This window comes from Typopeltis vanoorti, chromosome 4 (assembly GCF_054136105.1).
Source record: "Typopeltis vanoorti isolate ZY-2024b chromosome 4, IOZ_Tvanoo_1.0, whole genome shotgun sequence".
In the NCBI taxonomy this organism is placed as follows: Eukaryota; Metazoa; Arthropoda; class Arachnida; order Uropygi; family Thelyphonidae; genus Typopeltis; species Typopeltis vanoorti.
This window is the reverse complement of record NC_143552.1, coordinates 140,334,487-140,357,921: the sequence shown is the minus strand read 5'-3', so window position 1 is coordinate 140,357,921 and position 23,435 is coordinate 140,334,487. Positions and strand designations below refer to the sequence as shown.

Here is a 23,435-nt window from a genome sequence, read left to right as displayed (position 1 = left end):
GTAGCTGATAAATCCAAAAGAAACCCTGAGGAGTTTTTTCACTATGTGGCAAGTAAAAGGAAGAATAACCATGGAAAGATTACTTTAAAATGTGTCGATGGTAGAGAAATAACAGAAGCAAATCAAATAGTTGAGTTGCTTAGTGATCATTTTGCAAAAGTGTACCATCTTAGTTGTGATAGTGCAATGTCAAATGTGTAATTGACTGATGAGAGTCTAGAGATAGATGAAATAGAGGTGCTTAATATATTACAGAACCTTAATGCTAACACTGCAATTGGGTTAGATGGCATATCAGCCCGTGTTACGAGAATGTGCAAGAGAATTAGCGCCTCCTCTAATCAGGCTGTTTAATTTAAGCCTCAGTTCTGGTAAAGTACCAATAGAGTGGAAAGAGGGGAAAATAATCCCACTGCACAAGGGAGGCTCCAAGACTGAGGTTGCAAATTATAGACCAATCAATATATCTGGAGTGGTGGTTAAGGTTTTGGAGAAATTGGTAAAAATTAGAATTCAGGACTGGGTGGACAGCAATATGATACTTTATAAGGGACAACATGGTTTTGTGAAAGGTGGGTCTTGCCTCAGTAACTTGCTTACTTTCTATGATAAAGTAACAATAGAGTTGGATAAAAGAAATCCTTACTCAGTGATACTGCTGGACTTTGCAAAGGCATTCGACAAGATTCTACACGGAACTCTGTTGCATAAAAAATTAGAGCACATGGGTATGGATCTGAAGCTGCTTATATGGATTAGAGGATGGCTGGTCGATAGATATCAAAGAGTGGTTTACAGAGGAGCTGAGTCCAGGAGAATACAAGTGACTAGTGGTGTACCTCAAGGCTCAGTGCTTGGTCCTCTATTGTTTAATTTGTACATCAATGATATTGGGAATACTTTGAAGGGAAATGTCCACTTGTTTGCTGATTATGCAAAATTAGGAAGAGCAATAGTCAATTCAGATGATGTAGATATCTTGCAGGATTACTTGGATAGGCTGGCGGTATGGACAAATGTAAATGGCTGTCAGTTTAATGTGGCTAAGTGTAAGGTGATGCACTTTGGGAGGATGAGATCACATGCTGTTTACTATATTAATGGAACTGAACTGCAAGAAGTTGACGAGGTAAGGGACTTGGGAGTCATCGTGGACAGAGAACTTAAGTTTAAAGGGTATATTGCAAAGATAGTCAAAACATCACATCAAATTACATGGTTGTTGAAGAACAGACTAACAAGCAGGGATAAGGAAGTTATTGTTCCACTTTATAAGACATTAATAAGACTGCATTTGGACTATTGTGCACAGATCTGGTTACCTGGATTTCTTGGTGATGAAGAAATGGAGAGGATTCAGAGGCGAGTTACAAAGATTGTTGCAGGTCTGTGGGATGTTCCCTACCAGGATAGAGTGAAGATTTGTGGGCTCCAAAAACTAGTTGATAGACGTAGAAGAGGAAATATGATAGAAGCATATAAATTATTAAAGGGATTTTACAGGATTGATGCTGATGACATTTTTAAGACCAGTGCAGGAAGGGAGAGAACTAGGGGCCATTCCTGGAGATTATTTAATAGTGTGTTTAACAAGGGTGTTAGGACTAGATTTTTTACTTGGAGGGTTGTGAAGGAGTGGAATGCATTGCCAGAGGTGGTTGTGAATGTTTCATCTGTGAATGAATTTAAGGAGAAGTATGATAGGTATTGTGTAAATAATGGTTAGTGTGTCAATGTGAGGGTCTCCCGTGATGAGTCTTTTGACTCCATGGAGACACTGTTAAAATAATAATAATAATAATAAAGGCAAAATTTAGGTTTAGATCTTGAGAGTAATTAAGGTAAAAGAAAATTTAGATCTAAGTAAAAAAAGACAAGTATAAAATAAAATTAAACCAAATTAAACCACAGAAGTGGTGACATAACAGGAAGAGATGGTATCAACTGCAGAATCCTATTAAAAATGAAGGCATTAGGAAGGAAATTGAGATTATTAGCATTCAGGAATGTGCGAGTAGAGCTAATCTCACTTAAACAGAAGGGGTTAGCAAAACAGACGTTTAATGACAGTGGGTCATTACCTAGATGGTCCAAACTTGCATCAAACCACCAAGATCTTAGTCATGGGGTTTGATGCAGCAACAAGTGCCTCAGATGGCAAAAGTATAAGATCTGGAGCCCTGATAGACAGTAGTGCATAAATGCTATGACGTGTAGTTACCAAGGGCTCCAGTGTCAGAAAGGAGGCAGTGATAAAATATTTTACCAATTATTGAAACTGTTACACTATAAAAGGTGCTTAGCTACCAATATGCCAAGGGTGCCAAAAGCCTAGCTAGGCTACTACTACTGCTGAAGACAACATACTAATTTGGAGAAAAATTATAGATAGGAAGTTAGTAATAATGTAATTTCTTCAAGTGCTATTATCACAGTATCCTATATACCACTTGTGGATACATATCATGCATTTGATGATAATGATGCTGATGAAATTTAAAATGACTCAACAGACTTCTCTAGGCCTGCAGATAATCATTTGAATAATGTGTATTAGGTTGTTGCTGTTGTCTGGTTAGTTGTTCTTGCATTTACAGCTGAAGCAACTAAACCATTAAAGCCAGTGTATTATGTGTGTATGTATGTGTTCTTCTAGCTTTGCTTGTTTAGCAGGAAGAAAAACTTTGCTACATCTGCAGATTAAATCAAGGCATAATGTGCTGTCCATAAAATCAAAAGAAATGCATTGCAAAATGGTTTATAGCTGAATATTATTGAATAGGATGAAGCATATGAAATAATATACAAAAACAGAAACAAACCAGGAAGGAAGGACCATATATCCCTCGATGAGCCTAAGGACTCCTGGAGTAGCCCGTGGTAATAATAATAATAATAATAATATGCAAAACAATATGATTAGAGCTAAATAATAATAATAATAAAAAAGGTATGTCTGAGTATACTTATAAGAAATTATGTAAAATTTCCAAAGGACAATGATCACTTACTTGATTTCTAAAGAGAATTTTTTGTTGTTCCTGCCACAATTCCAGTTCAAGAGCAGCTTGCATCATTTCATCTTCTGTCATCCTAAATATCTTTTGGTCCAAGCCTAATTCATTTAACTTTGGCATCTGTCCATTTAGCTTTTCACTGCTACACTATAATAATAATATTAACATATATGAAATCACAGATAAAATTACTCATAAAAATTATATTTCATGATGAGTGATTTTATGACAAATATATTTGAACTAATAATTTTATTGCTACATATCAGCAACATTTTAATATTTTTTTTTAAATATCAAGGCTACAGTTATTAATTTAATAACAATATTGGACATTTCTTTTTGAAAATTTCATATAAAAATAAAACATCTGGTGAATTTCACATTATCAGAAATCCCCCCCCCCCAAAGTTATAAACTAATTACCTGTTATTTTATTATTGTTATATACTCGAAACAGAATACATATTTATACATACATGTTTTACTATCTAATAAGACTGGTGGTTTATTCTGGTAATAATATTTACCATTAAGCTCAGCATATAAAATTGTTAAAAACAGAAAGAAAATAAAGAGATATATTATAAAAAAAAAGATTATAATACAGGGTGTTTCAAAAAGAATGTCCCAATTTGAAAATTGTATATCTCTGCAACCATGAACCACAAATGAATGCGACTTGTACCATGTGAACGGCCTTGGCCCAAAGTTTGATATGACGACCGCTAGATGCCACTACTAGTGCCCAAATAGCTGCTACGCTTAGTTAATGAGAAGATGGCTTCTACGCTTAGTTAATGAGAAGAAAATAGGGTCATTCTTTTTGAAACAGCTTGTAGAATGTTGAATAAGTCTTGTCTTATTAAGCAGTGCAATGGGCAATGATAATAACATTAAATAAGTAAACAAGGACAAATTATTAAGCAAATGCAAAGAAGATTAATGAAATTAATCTTCTTTGCATTTGCTTTTCCTGCTGTTTAACTTGTTTGTAAACGATATATCATGTGGACTGACTGGGGATCAGCTATTTGCTGATGATGCAAAGTTGGGAAGAATTATAAGTAGCACTGCTGATGTTGAATCCCTTCAGGAAGATTTAAATAGACTTTTTTAATTGGACAAAAGAGTGGAGTTGTAGTTTTAAAATCAATAAGTGCAAGGTGTTGCATTTTGGAGTGCAGAAATATAAGGCTATATACTATACTGATGGCACCATACTGCAGGAAGGGATGAGATTAGAGATTTGGGAGTGATGGTTGACAGTAGACTGAAGTTAGAGGGCATATTGCTAGTGTTGCAAAGGCTGCACATCTTAGTGCTGCTATGATAAGAAGTACCCTAATATGCCAGGATAAGGAATGGTTGTGCCACTGTATAAGGTACTGGTCAGACCACACTTGGACTATTGTGCTCAGATCTGGTCACCTGGTTTTCAACATGATGTAGAGACATTGGAGAGGGTCCAAAGACAAGTGATTAAGACAATATCAGGAGTTTGGAATGCTGGCTTGAAATGAATATATTAATATTAATATGTTATATTAATTATTTATTAACAAACATTTATGTTTGTCACTAATGGAATGGTGATGCAGAACATACAGCCTCTCCTAATCAAGTTCCTTCCTGATAGTGAGGTTGGTTTAGTTGGAGAAAAAAATGGAGTTCTGGTGAACCTTGGTGGGTATTTTTGAATTTAAAAAAAAAAAAAAAAAAAAAAATATATATATATATATATATATATATATATATATATATATATATATATAGTTGGAGTACTGAATGTATTGTGTCATTATTAGCAGTGTTGAAAGATAAATAATCTTTTCATTTAGTTATTAATGACAACACATGCAACTCATAATTTTTGTTTTATGTAGATGTGTGATTGACTGAGTAGTTTGTACATGAACCTTGTATTTTTGGTTTAAATATGATATTGTTGGTATGGTGCAAGTGACTGGTAGAGTAATCACAAGCAAAAACATCATTGTGTGATTTGAATCTATGTGATCTTGTACAGTGCAGTGTGTGAGAGATGTATTCATTGCAACAGTTAAAGGATACATGGAAGGAGAGCAAAACTGGTGAGCAACTATATTAAATGTTTCGAGAGTGAGTGGCAATTGGATGGTGAGAACAAAGCAAATGTTAGTAGAGTAGCTGGTATCAATAGAATGGAAAATGTTAATTCCAGAATTAATGTTGAACATGCATCAGTGGAAATACAGAACAAAATGAACCTAAATAGGAGGAAAATAGCATGCTTGCATGTTATCTGTCACAGGACAAAGCACAAAATCAAAAAGTTGCAGAAGAGGTGAAGAGGTAAAAGAATAGCAGGGCTGAGAAGAGAAAGAAGCAGGTGGTCAAAAGTAAGAATCGAGATCATGTGAACAAATGAGAAAAAGGAGCACATTATGTGAGGAGACTCTATGATCAGAGGAGTACTTAACAAAAGTATAACAAAAATCATGCTTCCCTGGTTGAAAAATTAATGTATTAGTTTTTGGAGATGTTAACCTAACCTTTTTGAATCCAGATTAATATTAATGTGGATGCAGCAAAGTAAGGCAAAAGAATTAATTGTCTTGGTTGGCACTAATGATCTGAGAGGTGAAAAGCATTCTATGGAGGAGGATGTGAAAGACAAAGCAAAAAAGAAGAGAATGAAGATGAGATTGTGGGTCTTCTGCAACACTATGATACAGGAAAAGTGAGGAGTAGGATATTGAGAGCAAACGAATCATTTTGCAGGTTGTGCAGAAAGAATGGTGTGGATTTGTGGACTTATGGTTTGAATTTAACAGAAAGAAGGATTTGTATAATGTTCAGACTACACCTAAGCATGCTGAAGCACAAATTCATCCAAACTTAATCAGAGTGGATGCGGGTGGGTTTGTGTAAAGGCACCCATAAGGTGAGTGAGTGTGAGAATGACTAAGTGTGGAATCTAGTCTCTTAAGCAAAAATAGTGAATAGGGTAGTCAATCTACGACACAAAAGTGGTTGGCCTAAAGGGATGTTGCAGTTTCTGTATAATAATGCCAGAAGTATCAGGAACAAGAGAGAGGAATTTTTGGCATTGGTGCAACCTAGTCAAAGGTTATAAGCATTAGTGAGACTTGGCTAATAGTAGATGATGTAATTACAGGGATACAATGTGAAGGGTTTAGTATTTTCAGATACTGCTGATGGTAGCAGAAGAATTTGCAGCCAAAAAGAATAGGAAGGTGAGAGGATGGCTGTTCATTTGAAACAGTCTGGTGCGAGATTAAGGCCAATAAGACAAAATATACAGTTGATTGCTGCTATAGGCCAGGGGGGATTCCAGGGAAGACATGCATTGCCAAATTAGTACAATGAGTGCAGGTTGAGTGATTATTATGGGGGACTTCAACTATGGATATATAGATTAGAAGGAAGAAAGAAAACAGGAAAGAAATGGAATTTATACACCTACTGAGAGATAACTACTTGAGGCAACAGGTGATGGAGGGGGACTCAGAGTGTGAGAGTATTGGACCTGGTCATAGGATCAGAAGAACTATCCATAACCGAGGTGGCAACATTACCTCCAACTGGGGAAAGTGACTATGCAGCTGGACTTGAGGGATTGCAACATGAGGAATATTCTGTCAAAGAGGGGGGGGGTATATGTGGAACTACAAGGCAGGTGATTATGACAAGCTTAGGAGGAAGCTTGAAGCTGTGCCATGGCATAAAGCCCTGCAAGGGAAGGATGTTAATGGTGCATGCATGTGAGGTAGTTAAGAGGCCTCTAGAAGAAGAAATATTAAATTGTATCCCTAAGATAAGAAGGATAAATCAGGTAGGAATTAGATGGATGAGTAGTAACTTTAAGCATGAGCTGCAAAAAAGGAAATTGTTGTGGAGGGTATATAAGAAAAAAGGTGATGGAGGTGACTAGCATGGAAGGCAAAATCAGATTACGAGAAGAAACTAGCCAAGCAGGCCAAAGGATATTCCAAAGAGTTTTTTCATTATGTGGCAAATTAAGAGGAAGAATAACCTTAATGAGTGCTGATAATGATGAGGTGACAGAAGCAGATAAAATTGTTGAGTTACGGAGGGATCACTTTGCTAGAATATATCATTCAAGTGAGGTTAATTCTGTGACATATGTGACAGACACTCATGTGGTTACAGATGTAAATAAACTGGAGGTTCTTAGGATATTGAAGAAGCTCAATGTAAATATCGCTGTGAAATTGGATGGGATATCAGCTCGCATTTTGTAAGAATGTTCAAGGGAACTGGCACCAATCAGTATCTCAGGTGAGTACTGGAAACACTGGTCAAGAATGGGGGGATAAGAATATGATACTGTATGAGGGGCAACATGGCTTTGTGAAGGGTCACTCATGCCTTAATAATTTACTAGTATAACAGAGTGACAGCTGAGTTGGATAAAGAAAGTAACTGCATGATAATTCTGCTGGATTTTGCAAAGGCATTTTAACAGAATACAACATGGAACTCTGTTACACAAATTAGAACAAATGGAAATGGATATGACACCAGTTATGTTATAAGAGGGTGGCTGCTGGACAGATATCAAAAACTATATGGAGTAACAGAATCCAGGAGAAAGCAAGTGACTAGTGGTGTCCCACAAGGTTCCATGATAGGACCACTACTGTTTAATTTGTACATAAATGGTATAGGAAATAATCCGAAAGGAAATATTTACTCGTTTGCTGATGATGCTAAATCAGGAAGAGTAATAGTTAATCAAGATGTGGAGAGCTTGTAGGATGATTTAAACAGCTTTCAGTAAGAGCAAAAGATAATAGGTATCAGTTGTTTAATGTGGAAAAATGTCAAGTTATGCATTCTGGGATAAATCAATTATAAGCAGTGTACCACATTGATGGAACTACTACAGGAAACAGATACTGGTGGCGATAGAGAGTTGAAGTTTAGAGGACATATTGCTAGGCAGCTCATAAGATTACTTAGTCATTGAAGAACACACTAACAACTTGTTAGCGTGTTCTTCAATATAAGGCCTTGATATATGTCCACATCTGGATTACTGTGCTCAGGTGGTCTCTTGAGTTTCTTGGGAATGAAGAAATGGTGGAGAGGATTCAGAGTAATCAAGATGGTGAGTAGTTTGTGGAATGTTCCCTATGAGGATAGAGTGAGGGTGTGTGGATTGCAGAAGTTGGTTGATTATCAAAAAAGAGTTGATATGATAGAAATATTTCAATTAGTCAAAAAGAATTTTATAGGACTGATGCAGGGGAAATGTTTCAGAACTTGGCTAGAGGATACAGAACAAGGGGTCATACCTGGCAGTCAAGTAAAGACATGGTTAGTAAAGAATGTGAAGACTAGATGTTTTGCTTGGAGAGTGAAAATTAATGAAATGGGTTGCCAGTGTGAGTTGTGTGTGCTTTGTCTGTTAATGGATTCAAGGAGAGGTACGATAGATTGTGTGTATAGTTTGTGTATCTTGCAATGAGTCTTCAGATTCCATGGAGATGCCTGTACAAAAAAATTTTTTTTAAAATGGTAATCCATACATAAGAGGTTGTTCGAGCTATAGTTCATTACTACCATGGTTGGGCAGAAAGTTAAGGAGAAAGTAGAAACTTGTTAACACTGGATTTAAAAATCCTGTCGATTTTAAGAAAATTATAAAATATATAAACCTGCTACAAAAGACAATAATAGAAGGAACGAATGTAGAGAAAGAAAAATTTATTATGACAATTTGGAGGTGAACTGCAAAGAAGTGTTGAAAAACTGCTGCAGATATTTTAACAGATTTTGAAGAGAGTGGCAGAATTATCAATGCTAGATCTGAATAATGGTGACCATGGAAATATTTGTAGAAACTGCAAGCAGCACAAACTATCTATCTACATAAAAGAAAGCAGAGTGAACTGGTAAGAAATCAATCCTTAATCAAGTTTTTCCACTTGGCTATACTATAAATTAAAGATACCAAGAAATTATCAAACAAGCCAAGAAATTTTATACAAATTGATCTCTTCTGTTAGTAACATTTTAAGGCACTCTTAGTAGCACTACTCTAAATGTGAGAACAGTGTTCAATGGTAAGACAAAAAGTTTATAGTTAACCCTGTGGAGGTCGCAGCTGTTTGACAGATACAAATTGTTTAATATTAATATTCTTACACATATCCAGTGTATAGCTTGGAGGTCATGAGTAGCTGTGCATGCATATATTACGAATGATATACAATACTGTTTATGAGGTCAGTTTTGGTTTAACACGTGTTATGTAAAGGTGTATGATATTTGATAGTAAATTGTATCTGAGAGCTACCACGACCTCTGATGTCAGTATAGTATCGGATTAGTTTTTTTTAAAATTTATTTACTGTTGAAAATGGCTAGAAAAATATATCGATTGGATAATCCATCAGATGTTGAAGAGATGAAGCGATTTTATTACTTGAGTCCGATGATGAGAATGATAGAGTAGAATGCGAAAGTAAAAGTGTTATTTGATAGTAAATTGTATCTGAGAGATATCGCGAACTCCAATGTCAGCATAGTATTAGTTAAGTGTTGTTTTTTTTTCTTTGTTCAATAATTTCTAGATTATTGAACAAAAGTAACTGAAAATAAATAAACCATCATATATTATATTGGCAGTGTTTTTTTTAAGTTTTATTGCAATTTAGCACATACTAGTAATGAATACATCTCTCAGATACACGCGACCTACGCTGCAATTTTTTCGACCGTGACCTCTGCAGGGTTAATAGCTGTTCAAAGCAAAAAATAACTCATAACTCATACATATTGAAATGAAAGAATATAGAAGTGTCGTTAAAATTAAATAAAGCAAATTTAACAGCTGTTGGAGTGTATGATCCAAAGAAGGAAAAGAAGAGAAAAATGACCTTAATTACATAGGGTGCCAGCAAAGGTTGGTCGATTCTCTGCTACTAATGGCTCACTCAAAAAGTTAAGCAAGTCTGAGCACGGTTAGTAGTTGGAAGGGAACCAATCGTTCGATGCTGTTGGCACTCTGCTGAGGACTGGCCGTTCTCACAAGGTTAACTTTGGCCTGTAAACTGATGTATGTCAGACCTCTGTACCCTCGAAGGCACATGGGGATATGACATGACATAATTACATAGGGAAACATCAAGAAGTTTAGAAATAAGACAAAAGGAGCATATTGGAAATGTCAATAACAACAGAGAAGACAGCTCTGGTCTGGTATTCCATTTTTCCCAAACTCACCACAACATTCAATGGGACAAGAGCTCCATGCCATACATAGAAGACAACTTCAACTCCTGCAACATCAAAGAGGCTATGATGGTGACCTACTCACATGGCACTCTCAAAAGAAACTAAGGAATGATTCTGAGTGACATTTGGAAATCACTTATGAGATCTTTAAACACATTGGACTAATTTTTCTGCAAACTATTGAGCACACCTGCTGAACAATGACTGACCATGTGCCAGCTTCCACGCGTTTCCGTTTTACTTCTATTTTTGTGTAACAGTTCCTACACATTTGGTGTTTTTAGTTATGTAATGATTCATATTAACGCTTATTGTATATTTGTGTGTTCATCACAACCCAGATGAAGCTACTAACTTAAGTGGTAAAATGACCTCTAAACCCAGTGTTAGTTATTTCTTATTACAATATATTATTTTATAAACATGAAATTTATATAAGTAAAGTGGATATTATATTTAGCATTATTTCAAAGCCAAATGTAGAAACTATGAATGTTTCATAAAAATAAGTTGATCAGAGAGCTTATGGGAATACACTTGCTGGCAGTCACGAGTCGCCTTTGCGCAGACTACTTAGAAAACATAAATGCTTCCTAAGCGTCTATTTGCTTTCTATTAGTCCATTTTGATAAGATTTCACTGACCTGAGAACTGTTTTGAACTGGTTGGTTCTCCTCAGAGACCACGCAGAAACCTTAAGAGAGCAAAAACTCTCGTTCAGTACTAAGAAACTTGAAATGCCGGAGAGGTGTATTTTTTGTACTTTCGTATTTAAGCGAACTCTCGTCGGTGTAAAAGTATTAGTAAAATAAAGAGCCAAAAGGCTTCAGTTCAGTGATGCAAAATTATATAAGTAAAGTGGATATTAGATCCAGGCATTATTTCAAAGTGAAATGGACTAATAGAAAATAGTAAAACCTCATTTTATGAACTTAATTTATTCCAGACGGCTGTTCATTTTTGCATTACAAACAAAAAGTTTGTAATGCAAAACTATTTTACCACGGTAATTAATGTAAAATAAATTAATCCATTCCACATTAAAAATTTTCACCTTTTATCATAATTACAATACATGAGCTCTCTTTAATGATCTTCCACCAACTTCTCTACATCAGCATTCTCCACTTCTAATCCCATGGATCTGCTCAGACACACAATTTCATCAATCAGAGATTGTGCAGGCTCTGCAGGAAAATGTTTTCAAAGAAACTTACCCCAATGCTTTATTTATAAGCTCAAACAATGCAAGATGTTAAAGGGCTTTTTTCAAAAGTCCCCGAGGGTCAGTTGTGTGCCAGACAGTGGTGGTCGGTGAAATTTTAAATGGAGATGCTGCCTATAGGGAAAAAAAAATTCTTTTTTTTCCTAATTAGTAACCAGTTTATTAATAAATAAATCTACAGATTTATTTATTAATAAATTGGTTACTGATTAGGGAAAAAAATTTTTTTTTTAAAATTTTGTGTAGGCAGCATCCCGACTAAAAATTTCACCGGCCGTCACTGGTATCAGATATCACTTTGAAGCACCTTTGAAACAAAGCTTTTGTATAAAGTTTTTTGAAATTGGAAATGACCTGCTGATCCATGGGTTGGATAAGAGGAGTGGTATTAAGAGGTAGAAATTTCACTTTTATAAAGTTGTGCTCACCCAAATCATCCTCCAAATCTTGGAGGGGGGAGGAGGAGGAGGAGCATTGTCCAGCCCAAGAAGTGCTTTCAAAGGTAGATTATTCTTTTCAAGGTAGTTTCTTTACACTGGGGACCAACACTTTGTAATAATATATTTTTATAGAATGGGGATCCATTCTATAAAAAACTGCCTTGTTACCCAAGACTTACTGTTAGATCTCCACATCACATCTAGTTTACTTTTTTATTACATTGTTTGATTTAAACACTCTTTCTGGGATTTTCTGAGTAAAACACTAACAAAAGTTTAATTTTATAGTCACCACTAGTATTACTACACAACAAGAGAGAGTTAACCATTCTTAATCAGTTTGTATCCTAGCAGTGATTTCTCATCTTGTGTGATATAAGTTTGCTTAGGCATCTTTATCCAGAAAAATCCTGTCTCAAATTAAACCATCACAATTAAACACTTACTGAGGAATAAATCTCTCCATCCCTACACAAGTTTTAAATTCATCCACAAATTGATTACCAGTCTCTTTGTTAGCACTGGCAGCCTCTCTATGCCTTACTACACTATGGATCCCAGTTCTCTTTTTAAAATGCTCAAACCATCCTCTATGTGGTTTAAAATCGTCACTGTTGGCACTAGATATTGGGGTTGAATGCTTAAGGTCACTCTATATAGTTGCTTAGCTTTTTTTTTTTTTTTTTTTTTTGCAAATTATTGCCTCCAAAATACTATCACCTGTCATTTGTTTATCATTAATCCACACAAACAAAATTTTTTCCATATCCTCAACAGCCTGAGATCTTTTAGGACATAAAGTTTTGACTCCTTTTGCCACGTCAGCCCTTTTAATCGCATCTCTATTTTTAACAATAGTACAGATTGTCGATTTTTGCCATGTTATAATCTTTAGAAAGTTCAGAAATACGAGTTCCATTTTCCCATTTAGCTATAATTTCTTTCTTGAGTTCAACAGTTGGTCTGGGTGCTCTCTTATTTTCATTACTGCACTTTTTAGGAGCCATATTAAATAATTATTAAATAAACACCACAACACAACTGAAAAAAAAAACCCACTTTGAATTAGAGAGTAAGTTTATCAAAATTATGATACACACTAAAGAGTGGATTCACAGAACTTGAACAGAACCAAATGCACTGACATGAACCGATCAACTGCAGAGATAATGCCAGCTCACATGAACATCAGTGCGTTCGTAAAAAGAACGTTTGCCAATCGGTACAATTATTTTTCAATGTAAAAGTTCGTAAAACAATTTGTTCATAATTTTTTGGCATTCGTATAAGGAGGTTTTACTGTATGTAGATGCTTGGGCAGCATTTATGTTTTTTAAGTGCTAAGGCAACTTGTGAATGCTGGCGAGGGGATTCCTGTAAGCTCTCTGGTCAACTTATTTTTACAAAACCTTCATAGTTTCTACATTTGGCTTTGAAATAATGCTGGATCTAATATGCATTTTATTTTAGTAAATGAAATTTATACATAAATATACATGTGTGCAAAAGGACAAAAATTAATAATAGACTACTTTATAGCAAACCTCTTCCTAGATATTAAAGTCAGGAGAAGACTAGAAATAGATAGAGATCATTTTGGAGAGATCATTGGAGAAGCTTGTGAGAACTAGGATCCAGAGTTGGGTTGACAACAATGGTATAATCTTTGATGGACAGCAAGGATTTGTTAAAGGGAGGTCATGTTTTAGTAATCTACTTACTTATTACAATAAAGTGACTGCTTCCTTGGACAGAGGAGAAGGATACACAGTAATATACTTGGATTTTGCAAAAGCTTTTGATAGAGTACCTCATGATAAGTTGACAGTCAAACTAGAGCAGATGGGGTTGGATATTAGATTAGTGCATTGGATTGGAGACTGGCTATCTGATAGGTATCAACAAGTTGTGTATGGGGGTGCAATATCCAGGAAAAGGAAAGTCACTAGTGGAGTGCCTCAAGGATCTGTTTTAGGGCCATTACTATTTAACTTGTATATTAATGATATTGGCGAAGATTTGGATGGAGATATTCAGTTGTTTACAGATGATGCAAAGTTGGGACAAACCATAAAGAGTAGTGAAGATGTTGTGGCCTTGCAAGAAGACTTGAATAAATTGAGTGATTGAGCAAGCAAATGGGGATGTGAGTTCAATGTTGCAAAATGTAAGGTTTTAAAATTTGGAAAACAAAGATGGGTTGCAGAATTTATGCTTGGTTAAAATATATTTTTGGAAGTAGAGGAAATAAGAGATCTGGGGGTGATAGTGGATAAGGATCTAAAATTTAGGGGACACATCGCCAAAATTGTGAAGACAACACAAAGACTTCTGGGAATGATGCGGAGGACACTGACGTGTAGAAGTAGGAAGATTCTTGTTCCATTGTATAAGGCTTTGATTAGGCCACACATGGACTATTGTGCCCGGATTTGGTCACCTGGTTTTCAGAAGGATGAAGAGATGTTGGAAAGGGTCCAAAGGCGACTGACTAAGGTAGTTTCTGACCTCTGGAATGTCGAGTATGAGGAAAGATTGAAAAGATGTAATTTGCAGAGTCTAGTGGAGAGAAGGAAGAGGGGAGATATGATAGAGACCTACAAGTTGGTAAGGGGTTGTTATAGCATCAATGATGGAGAAGTTCTACAGAGAATAGTGGGAGATCAGGGGAGAACCAGAGGTCATCCCTGGAAACTGTATAAAGAAGGTGTGAGTAGGGGAGTGAGAGGCAGGTTTTTTTCGTGCAGAGTTGTGATTGGAATGCCTTGCCTGAGAGTGTGGTGTCTGCAAGGAGTTTGAATGTGTTTAAGACGCGGTATGATGAGATGTGTGTGAGATAAAAGGACCTCCTAGATGAGTCTTTGACTTCATGAGGTCTTGTTTAATAATAATAATTTATTTAGTGCAGGCAAAATTAAGGTTTCCACCAAATTATAAAAAATACAAAAAATAAATAAGCAAATGGGAGAAACAAAATTACACAAGACTACTACATGATTTAAGTATAAGAAATTTATACCGTCAGAGCATTAATAACTATTTAGAAAAAAATACAAGAAAATGAAGACATAGAGGAAGAATGGATAATAGGAAAGAAATTATTACATCAGAGCATATGAAAGTCTAGGGACACATAAAAAAATAAAAAATACCATATATGGGACAATGAAATAAAAACCTGTCCTTTAAAAGATGGTTAAGCAGTGAAAAACAAGATGAAATTGAATATAAGAAAAAAGATGCGCAAAAGAGAAACCAGAACACAGAAAGCTGGGAAAAATTAGTATCATACCTAGAAAGAAATACCGAGAAACATAAAATAAGACCAAATGCCTATAAAATACTAAAGCCCATGAATGCAGACATGAAATAAATTGCAAATTTGCATTGTAAAGTAGATTTAAAAGAATTCTTAGATTACTTGACAGATCTTTGGACATAACTGGACAGGTATTTGTGGAACTACAAGGCAGGTGATTATGATATGCTTAGGAAGAAGTTTAAATCTTGTGTGTTAAGATCCATCGAGTCATTTCCGACTCCTGGCGACTCCATGAACATACACTCTCCATTCTGATCTGTCCCTGACCATGTCTTTCAGAACCTCCAAGCACACTCAAAGTTGCTTCTTTAACTCCATACACCCATCTAATTCTTGGTCTTCCTCTTCTCCTGCTTCCATCAACTTTAGCAAGCATCATCTTCTCCAGACTGTCATTTGCTCGCATAAAATGTCCGAAGTATGACACTTTTTGCTTGATGATCATAGCTTCAAGGGAGCAATCTGGCTTTATTCTGTCTATCACTGATTTATTGGTTTGCTTTGCAGTCCATGGTATTCTTAGTAAGCGTCTACAAACCCATAATTCAAATGCATCTATCTTTCTTCTTTCACTTTTTCTCAGGGTCCAACTTTCACATCCATACAGCACCACAGGGAATACCATTGCTTTCACGATTCTGATTTTTGTTGTGAGGCTAATATCTTTATCTTTAAAGATCTTGCTTAAATTTGTCATTGCTTTTTTTCTGAGTAATAATTGTCATCTAACTTCTTCGGTACAATAACCATCTTTATCAATTCGAGATCCTAGGAACAAAAAATTGTTACCTGCTTCCATTTTCTCCTCATTTACTTCAAAATCATTAAGTTCACATGTTGCCATACTTTTGTCTTTTTGAGGTTAAGTTTAATACCATATTTAGCACTTTCTTCTTTAACTTTCATAATAAGTTCCTTCAAATCTTCTTTGCATTCTGCTAGCAAGGTGGTATCATCTGCATACCTCAAATTATTAATATTTTTTCCACCAATTTTAATTCCAACTGAAGACTCCTCCAGCCCTGCCATTCTTAAAATGTATTCGCTGTACAAGTTAAACATGTATGGAGATAAAAACACATCCTTGTCGCACCCCTTTACTTACTGTGAAATACTCAGTTTCTCCAAGATCTGTTCGGACAGTAGCTTCTTGTTCATAATAAAGATTCCTCAGAAGGATAATGAAATGCTCTGGGACTCCCATTGTTCTTAACACATTCCACAGTTTCACATGATCTACAGAGTCAAAAGCCTTGCTATAGTCAAGGAAACAAAGGTAGACATTCTTGTGATATTCCTGTGCTCTTTCTATTATCCATCTCACATTGGCAATTTGATCTCTTGTTCCTCTGCCTTTTCGAAATCCTGCCTGTTCACCTGGCATTTCTCTCTTCATGAATGGTTCCAGTCTTTTCTGAATGATCTTAAGTAAGACTTTACATCATCAACATCATCAAATTCCTGCTATGTACCCTCAAGGGGTGTACAGGATATGATAGTACTACATGAAAAAAATTACATCATTATTAATTTCCTATCTACAATTTTCCTCCAAATTAGTCTGTTACTTGTCAAGACTTCAACATTATCAGATCTTATATTTCTATCGTCTAAGGCACTTTGTACCGTACCAATCCACCTATATCTTGGTCTTCCTCTGGGTCGTTTTCCTGCCAACCTAGCAGAGAACACTTGTTTTGCTAATCTTTCCTCGCCCATTCTGTTTAAGTGACCATACCACCTGAGATTAGCTCTGCTAATGCATTTCTGGATGCTGACAATGTCAAGTTCTTTCCTAATATCCTCGTTTTTAATATGATATTGCCATTGATGCCATCTGTTCACACCTATAATCTTTCTCAGGACTCTTATATCTGTGGTCTCTAGTCTTTGGTCAAGTGTTTTACTTCTGACCCAGCTCTCAGATCCATAAGTTAAAACTGGTTTGAACACTGTCTTGTATACAGCTAATTTAGTGTTCCGACTAATTTCTCTCTTATTCCATATGAATTTATTCAATTGACTTCCCACCATACCAGCTTTGCTGATTCTGTTGTTTATTTCTATATTTAATTTACCATCTTCAGTAAAAATCATGCCTAAATAGATGAAATGTTTTACTTGTTCCACAGGTTCTCCATTCACAACACAGTTGACATTTTCAATGATTCTGCCTATTTTCATTGTCTTTGTCTTTTTATTGCTGACCTTCATACCATATCTATTACAACAGCTATTCAATTTAGTCAGAGAATCTTGCAGAGAAGTATAACATCATCTGCATAAAGCAAAGAGCTGATATTAACATCTCCAATTTTGATATCATGTTTAATACCACTTTCCTTCATAATGTGATCCATATAGATAATGAATAACAGAAGGGATAATGTACATCCTTGTCTCACACCAGATTTAACATTAAACCATCTTCCTGTACTTCCTTCAATTCTAACTGCTGACTTACAACTCAAATAAAGACTAAGTATTGCTTGATATAATGCCCTATTGACACCATATAACTGAAGCGTATTGAATAGCTTCTCTCTTGGCACCTTGTCATATGCCTTTTCCAAATCGACAAAACTTAAATACAGATCTTTGTTATATTCCCATGCTTTCTCGACTATTTGTTGTAAAGTGAAGATCTGATCCTGACAGCCTCTATTTGGCCTGAATCCAGCTTGTTCTTCACCAAGCTTTTCTTCCACAATTCTTCTCAACCGTTTCTCAAGTATACTTGCATAGATCTTGCCGGGAACAATCAGTAGGGAAATACCTCTGTAATTCTCACATTCAGTTTTATTTCCCTTTTTATATATGGGTACTATGAGAGCTCTACTCCAATCATCGGGAATTCGTCCCTCTGTCCAGGCCTTCTGAACTATGCAGTGCAGTCACTGTAAGACTCTCACACCACCATACTTCAGCATTTCTGGTCGAATATCATCTACTCCTGCTGTCTTTCCACATTTCAAACCTTTGATGGCTTTTTCTATTTCAAGTATGGATATATATTCCTGACTGCATGCCTGGTCAGTATTTTTTACCACTATGCTGTCATCACTGCTTGTTTCATTTAGAAGTTTTTCAAAGTAATTACTCCATACTTCAAGGATATCTTTTTCTCCTGTTTTCATGTCACCTTTATCTTCTCTAACTCCTTTTACAGCACCCTTTCTTCCATTCCTAAGCTTCTTCAACAACCTCCAGAATATTTTGCAACCTTCTCGATATTTATTTTCTATGTTCCTGCCAAAGTCCTCCCATGACTTTTGTTTAGCTAGTTTTACACACTGTTTAGCTTTCTTACATTTGTCTCTGTATTCTCTAAGAGCAAAAGCTGACTTATTTGCCAGAACTTTTGATATGCTTTCTTCTTTTCCTTCACTGCCTCTTTAACTTTCTGTGTCCACCAGGGAGTTCTGATTTTTTTTTTTTATCCTTACAGACAACCTCACCACATGCCTCTCTTGCAGAATCAATCAATGTTTTCTTCAGAGTTTGCCAATGAATCTCCAAGGTTTGATTCCTGTTCTCAAACTCTTTCATTTTTTCTTCAATAATCTTTGTGTAATTTAGTCTACACTTCACATCTGAGAGCTGCTCAACTTTTATTCGCTTTAAAACTTTCTTACATGTTATTCTTTTCAATATGAAATTCAATTTTATCCTGCTCAAGACTAAATAGTGATCACTTCCAATTTCAAATCCTCTGTACACTCTGGTGTCCTGTACCAGGGAGAAAACATCACTATCAACAATAACATAGTCAATGAGACTTTTCTTATTCCTAGCCTCTTCTCTCCATGTGAATTTGTGCATATTTTATGTTGGAACATGGTGTTAGTAATAACCAGTCCATGTCCTGAGCAGAAATCCAACAGATATTTGCCATTATTATTAGCTTTGCTCTTTTCTCCAAATTTTCCCAAAATATTTTTGTATGTCTCACAATCATTTCCTACTCTGCTATTTAGATCCCCAACAAGGACCAACTTTTCATTTTTCATTGTGTCAGTTGCTTTTTCTAAAGCATCAAAAAATTGCTCCACTTCTATCTTAGTAGAACCGTCTGTGGAACCATAGGCACAAATAAGTCTCATTGTCCAGTTCCCCATTCTCATATTTGCCCATATTACTCTACTTGCGACTGACTGCCATTCAAGAAGATTAGCCTCGTATTTTGTGTTGAATACTATGGCTACTCCTTCTTTTCCTAGATTGTCATTGCCTGAATATAACATTCTGTATTTATTGCTCAGAAAGATCTCACCAGTATTGGTCTTTTTTTGTTTCAGTCACCCCTATTATGTCGATCTGGTACTTATCTAATTCCTCAGCTAGCTCCATTTCTTTGCCATTCGGGCTTCTTACGTTGATAGTACCGATCTTTAACTCTGGTGATGTTGAATTGGGGTTTGTTTTCAGATTTGTTCCAGTAGCTGACTTTTTGCTGTTCGCCTTGGTTGCCTAGCGAAAACAATGGGGGCCTTGTTTAACCGGGCGACGCCCCAGCCGGCATGAAATTTTGTCATGTTGTACCATCATTTTTTATTTTGGTTTAACCAATAAGAATACAATTTGGTCGGCTAAATCCCAAATTGCCAGCCCATCCTCATTCGTTCAGTAACCAAATAGATACCCAACAGGGTGCACCACGAGAAGGTGAGGATTGGACATTAGGTCAGAAGCCCTGGTCGGTTCTCTGCATTCCTTTAAAGGCTATGTGGAGGTCTCCTCTCAGTTATACAGCTTTGACCCTTAAGCACCCCAGTAAGACTTTACTTGCTTGAGAAATCAATGCTATAGTTCTGTAATTTTCGCACTTTCTTGCATCGCCTTTCTTCAATAAAGGTAGATAAACTGATTTTTTCCATTTTCTAGGCAATGTAGTTGTGATCCAAATTTGCTGACATAGAGCTGTTAAAATTTTAACTGCTTCTTCTCCCAGGGCTTTGAGCAGCTCAATGGGTATTCCATCTCCTCATGGTGCTTTCTTACTAGATATCTGTTGCAGTGCCTACCTCACTTTACTCTCCACTGGTACTGGCTCCTGTGTATAATTCTGCTCTTCAAATTTCTCGGTAATTTTGGAGTCCTTTCTGTAAAGGTCTTCTGTATACTCTTTCCATCTTTCTTTGATGTCTGCAGCTTCTGTAAGATATCCTTTGTGTTTACTTTTTAATATTGTCACCTTGGCACTAAATTTTCCTGTTAGTTCTCTGATCTTTTTGAAAAGATCTCTTGTTTTTCTTTTCTTGTTTTGGTCTTCTATTTGTTGGCATTCCTGGTTAAAGTATTTTTCCTTGTCTCTTCTGTCTTGTCGTTGAAACTCTGCATTTAAATGCTGTACTTCCTGCAAATTTCCTGTGGCCTTCATTTTCCTCCTTTCCTGAGCAGTTTTAATGGCATCTTCTGACAGCCATTTGGACTTCTTCTTACAAACTGTTGGGATATTCTTCTTTGCTTCTGTTTTAATTATATCTTTAATCTCTTCCCATAGTTCATCTGGTTCTCTTTCAAACAAATTGAGTGTGTTGAATCTGATCTGTATGCTAATATTGTATTCAGCTGGTATGTTTCCAAGATCATATCTGATAGACATTTGTGATGTTTTCAGTTTCCGTAGTTTCACTTGTATCATAGCCACTAATAACTCATGGCATAAAACACTGCAGAGGAAGGATGTTCAGTAGTGCATGGGATATAGTTAAGGGTCATCTAGGGAAGCAGTATTAAACTGTATATATACCTAGGAAAAGGAGGGTTAATCGGGTAGGAGTTAGATGGATGAGTAATATCAATAAGCATGAGCTGCAGAAGAAGAAAATGCTGTGGAGGATATATAAAGAGAAAGGTGACCAGCATGGCAAGGAAGGCAAAATTAGATTATGAGAAGAATCTAGCCTAGCAGGCCAAAGGAGATCCCAAAAAGTTCTTTCGTTATGTGTCAAGTAAGAGGAAGAATAACTATGGAAGATTAACCTTAATGAGCAATGATGATGGTCAGGAGGAGACAGAAACGGATAAAATAGTTGAGTTACTGAGTGACCACTTTGCAAGGATATATCATCCTAGTGAGGTTATTGTTTTAACTTATGTGACAGACACTAATGTGGGAACAGAGGTTTTTGGAGTTGGAGAGTTGCAGAGGAATTGGAGGTTCTTGGGATATTGCAGAATCTCAATGTAAATACAGCTGTGGAATTAGATGACATATCGGCTAAGGTTTTGCGAGAATGCGCAAGGGAACTGGCAATGCCTTTGACTAGGCTCTTCAATTTAAATCTCAGCTCTGGTAGAGTTCCAAGGGAGTAGAAAGAGGGCAAAATAATTCCTTTGCACAAGGGAGGTTCTAAGACTGCAGTAGCAAATTATAGACCGATCAGTATCTCAAGCATGGTGGTAAAAGTACTAGAAAAATTGGTAAAAAAGAGAATTCAAGAATGAGTAAATAAAAACATGACTTCAGGGTCAATATGACTTTGTGAAAGGTCGGTCATATCTTAGTAATTTACTAACTTTTTATAATAGAGTAACAGCTGAGTTGGATCAAGGAAATGGCTACAATGATTTTGCAAAGGCATTTGACAGAATACCACATGGAACTCTGTTATGCAAATTAGAACAAGTGGGGATGGATATGATACTGGTTAAGTGAATAAGATGATGGCTGCTGGATAGATATCAAAAAGTGGTATATGGAGGAGCAGAATCGAAGCAAAACAGGTGACCAGTGGTGTGTGTGACACAAGGTTCACTGTTGGAACCATTGCTGTTTATTTTGTACATAAATGATATAGGAAATAACCTGAAAGGAAATATTCAGTTGTTTGCTGATGATGCAAAATTAGGTAGAGTAATACTTAATCAAGGTGATGGTGGAGAGTTTGCAGAACGATTTAAATAGGCTGTCATTGTGGCCGAAAGTTAATGGGTGTCAGTTTAATGTAGAGAAATGTAAAGTTATGCATTTTGGGATAAATAGATTAAATGTATCGCATTGATAAGTGTATCACTGTACTCCAGGAAATAGATGAAGCTAGAGATTTAGGGGTGATGGTAGACAGAGAGTTCAAGTTTAGAGGACATATTGCTAAGGTTGCCCATAAGATTACTCGACTATTGAAGACCACATTAACAAGTAGAGATAAGTTATTCATTATTCCTCTATAATCCACATCTAGATTACTGTGCTTAAGTCCAGTCTCCTGGGTTTCTTGGGGATGAGAAAGCAGTGGAGAATAGTCAGAGGCAAGCAACCAAGAATGTGAGTTATCTGTGGAATGTTCTCTAATGAAGATAGATTGAGGGTATGTGGATTGCAGAAGTTGGTTGATAGAAGAAAAAGAGGGAATATGATAGAAACATTTAAGTTGCTTAAAGGGTTTTATAGGATTGATGCAAGGGAAATGTTTCAGCACTTGGCTGAAGAGGCCAGAACAAGGGATCATCCCTGGAAGTTGAATAAAGGTGTGGTTAGTAAGGGATGTGAGGACTAGATTTTTTACTTAGAGAGTTGTATATGAGTGGAATAGGTTGTGAGTGCTTTGTCTGTTAATGGGTTCAAGGAGAGGTATGATAGATTGTGTGGATAGTTTGGGTCTGCTGTGATGAGTCTTCAGACTCCATGGAGGTGTCTGTACAATAATAATAATAATAAAACATCCACAGATAAAACTAAAACAGAACCAGAACAGATCTATATGGTCTATATCCATATTTAACATTATGATGATGATGTGTTTTCAGAAAATGTTGTTCAATGAGAGAATGGAAGTGTAAGGTCAGAGAAACTAAGGCTATTTAGGAAAAAGGCAAGTGAGAGAAAATGATCAAAGAACATTGAATGTAATTTCTCAGATTACAGAACTAAATGAGATAGATATTTATTAATGTATAAGTGTATACTGATACCAAAAGAATCAAGAACAAGGGTGAGGAGGCTCTAAGGACAGAGGCAGAAAATTAGATCACTTAGTATCTTAGGAATGGTGGTTAAGTTATTGGAAAAATTGGTTAAAGGCAGAATTCAGGAATAGATAAATAAGCAATATGATATTCTGATATTTGACAGGCCCTTCCGTCTGTGCTGGACAGTCTTTTCTTAGTGACAGTTCAGCTGGAGAAGAGAAATTGCTACATCATGATATTTGGTAGAA

The 23,435-nt window shown here is 36.1% G+C and overlaps 1 protein-coding gene across 1 annotated transcript in view; it reads right to left on the bottom strand.

Annotated features, from left to right (window-relative positions):
• The window catches only part of LOC150107721 (centrosomal protein of 120 kDa-like), a 284,452-nt gene that overhangs the window by 60,279 nt on the left and 200,738 nt on the right, over positions 1-23,435 (bottom strand). The window contains exon 12 of the mRNA XM_090392176.1: positions 3,012-3,164. Within this exon, the coding sequence (XP_090248302.1) occupies positions 3,012-3,164 (153 nt within the window). The remainder of the gene's footprint in view (positions 1-3,011; positions 3,165-23,435) is intronic.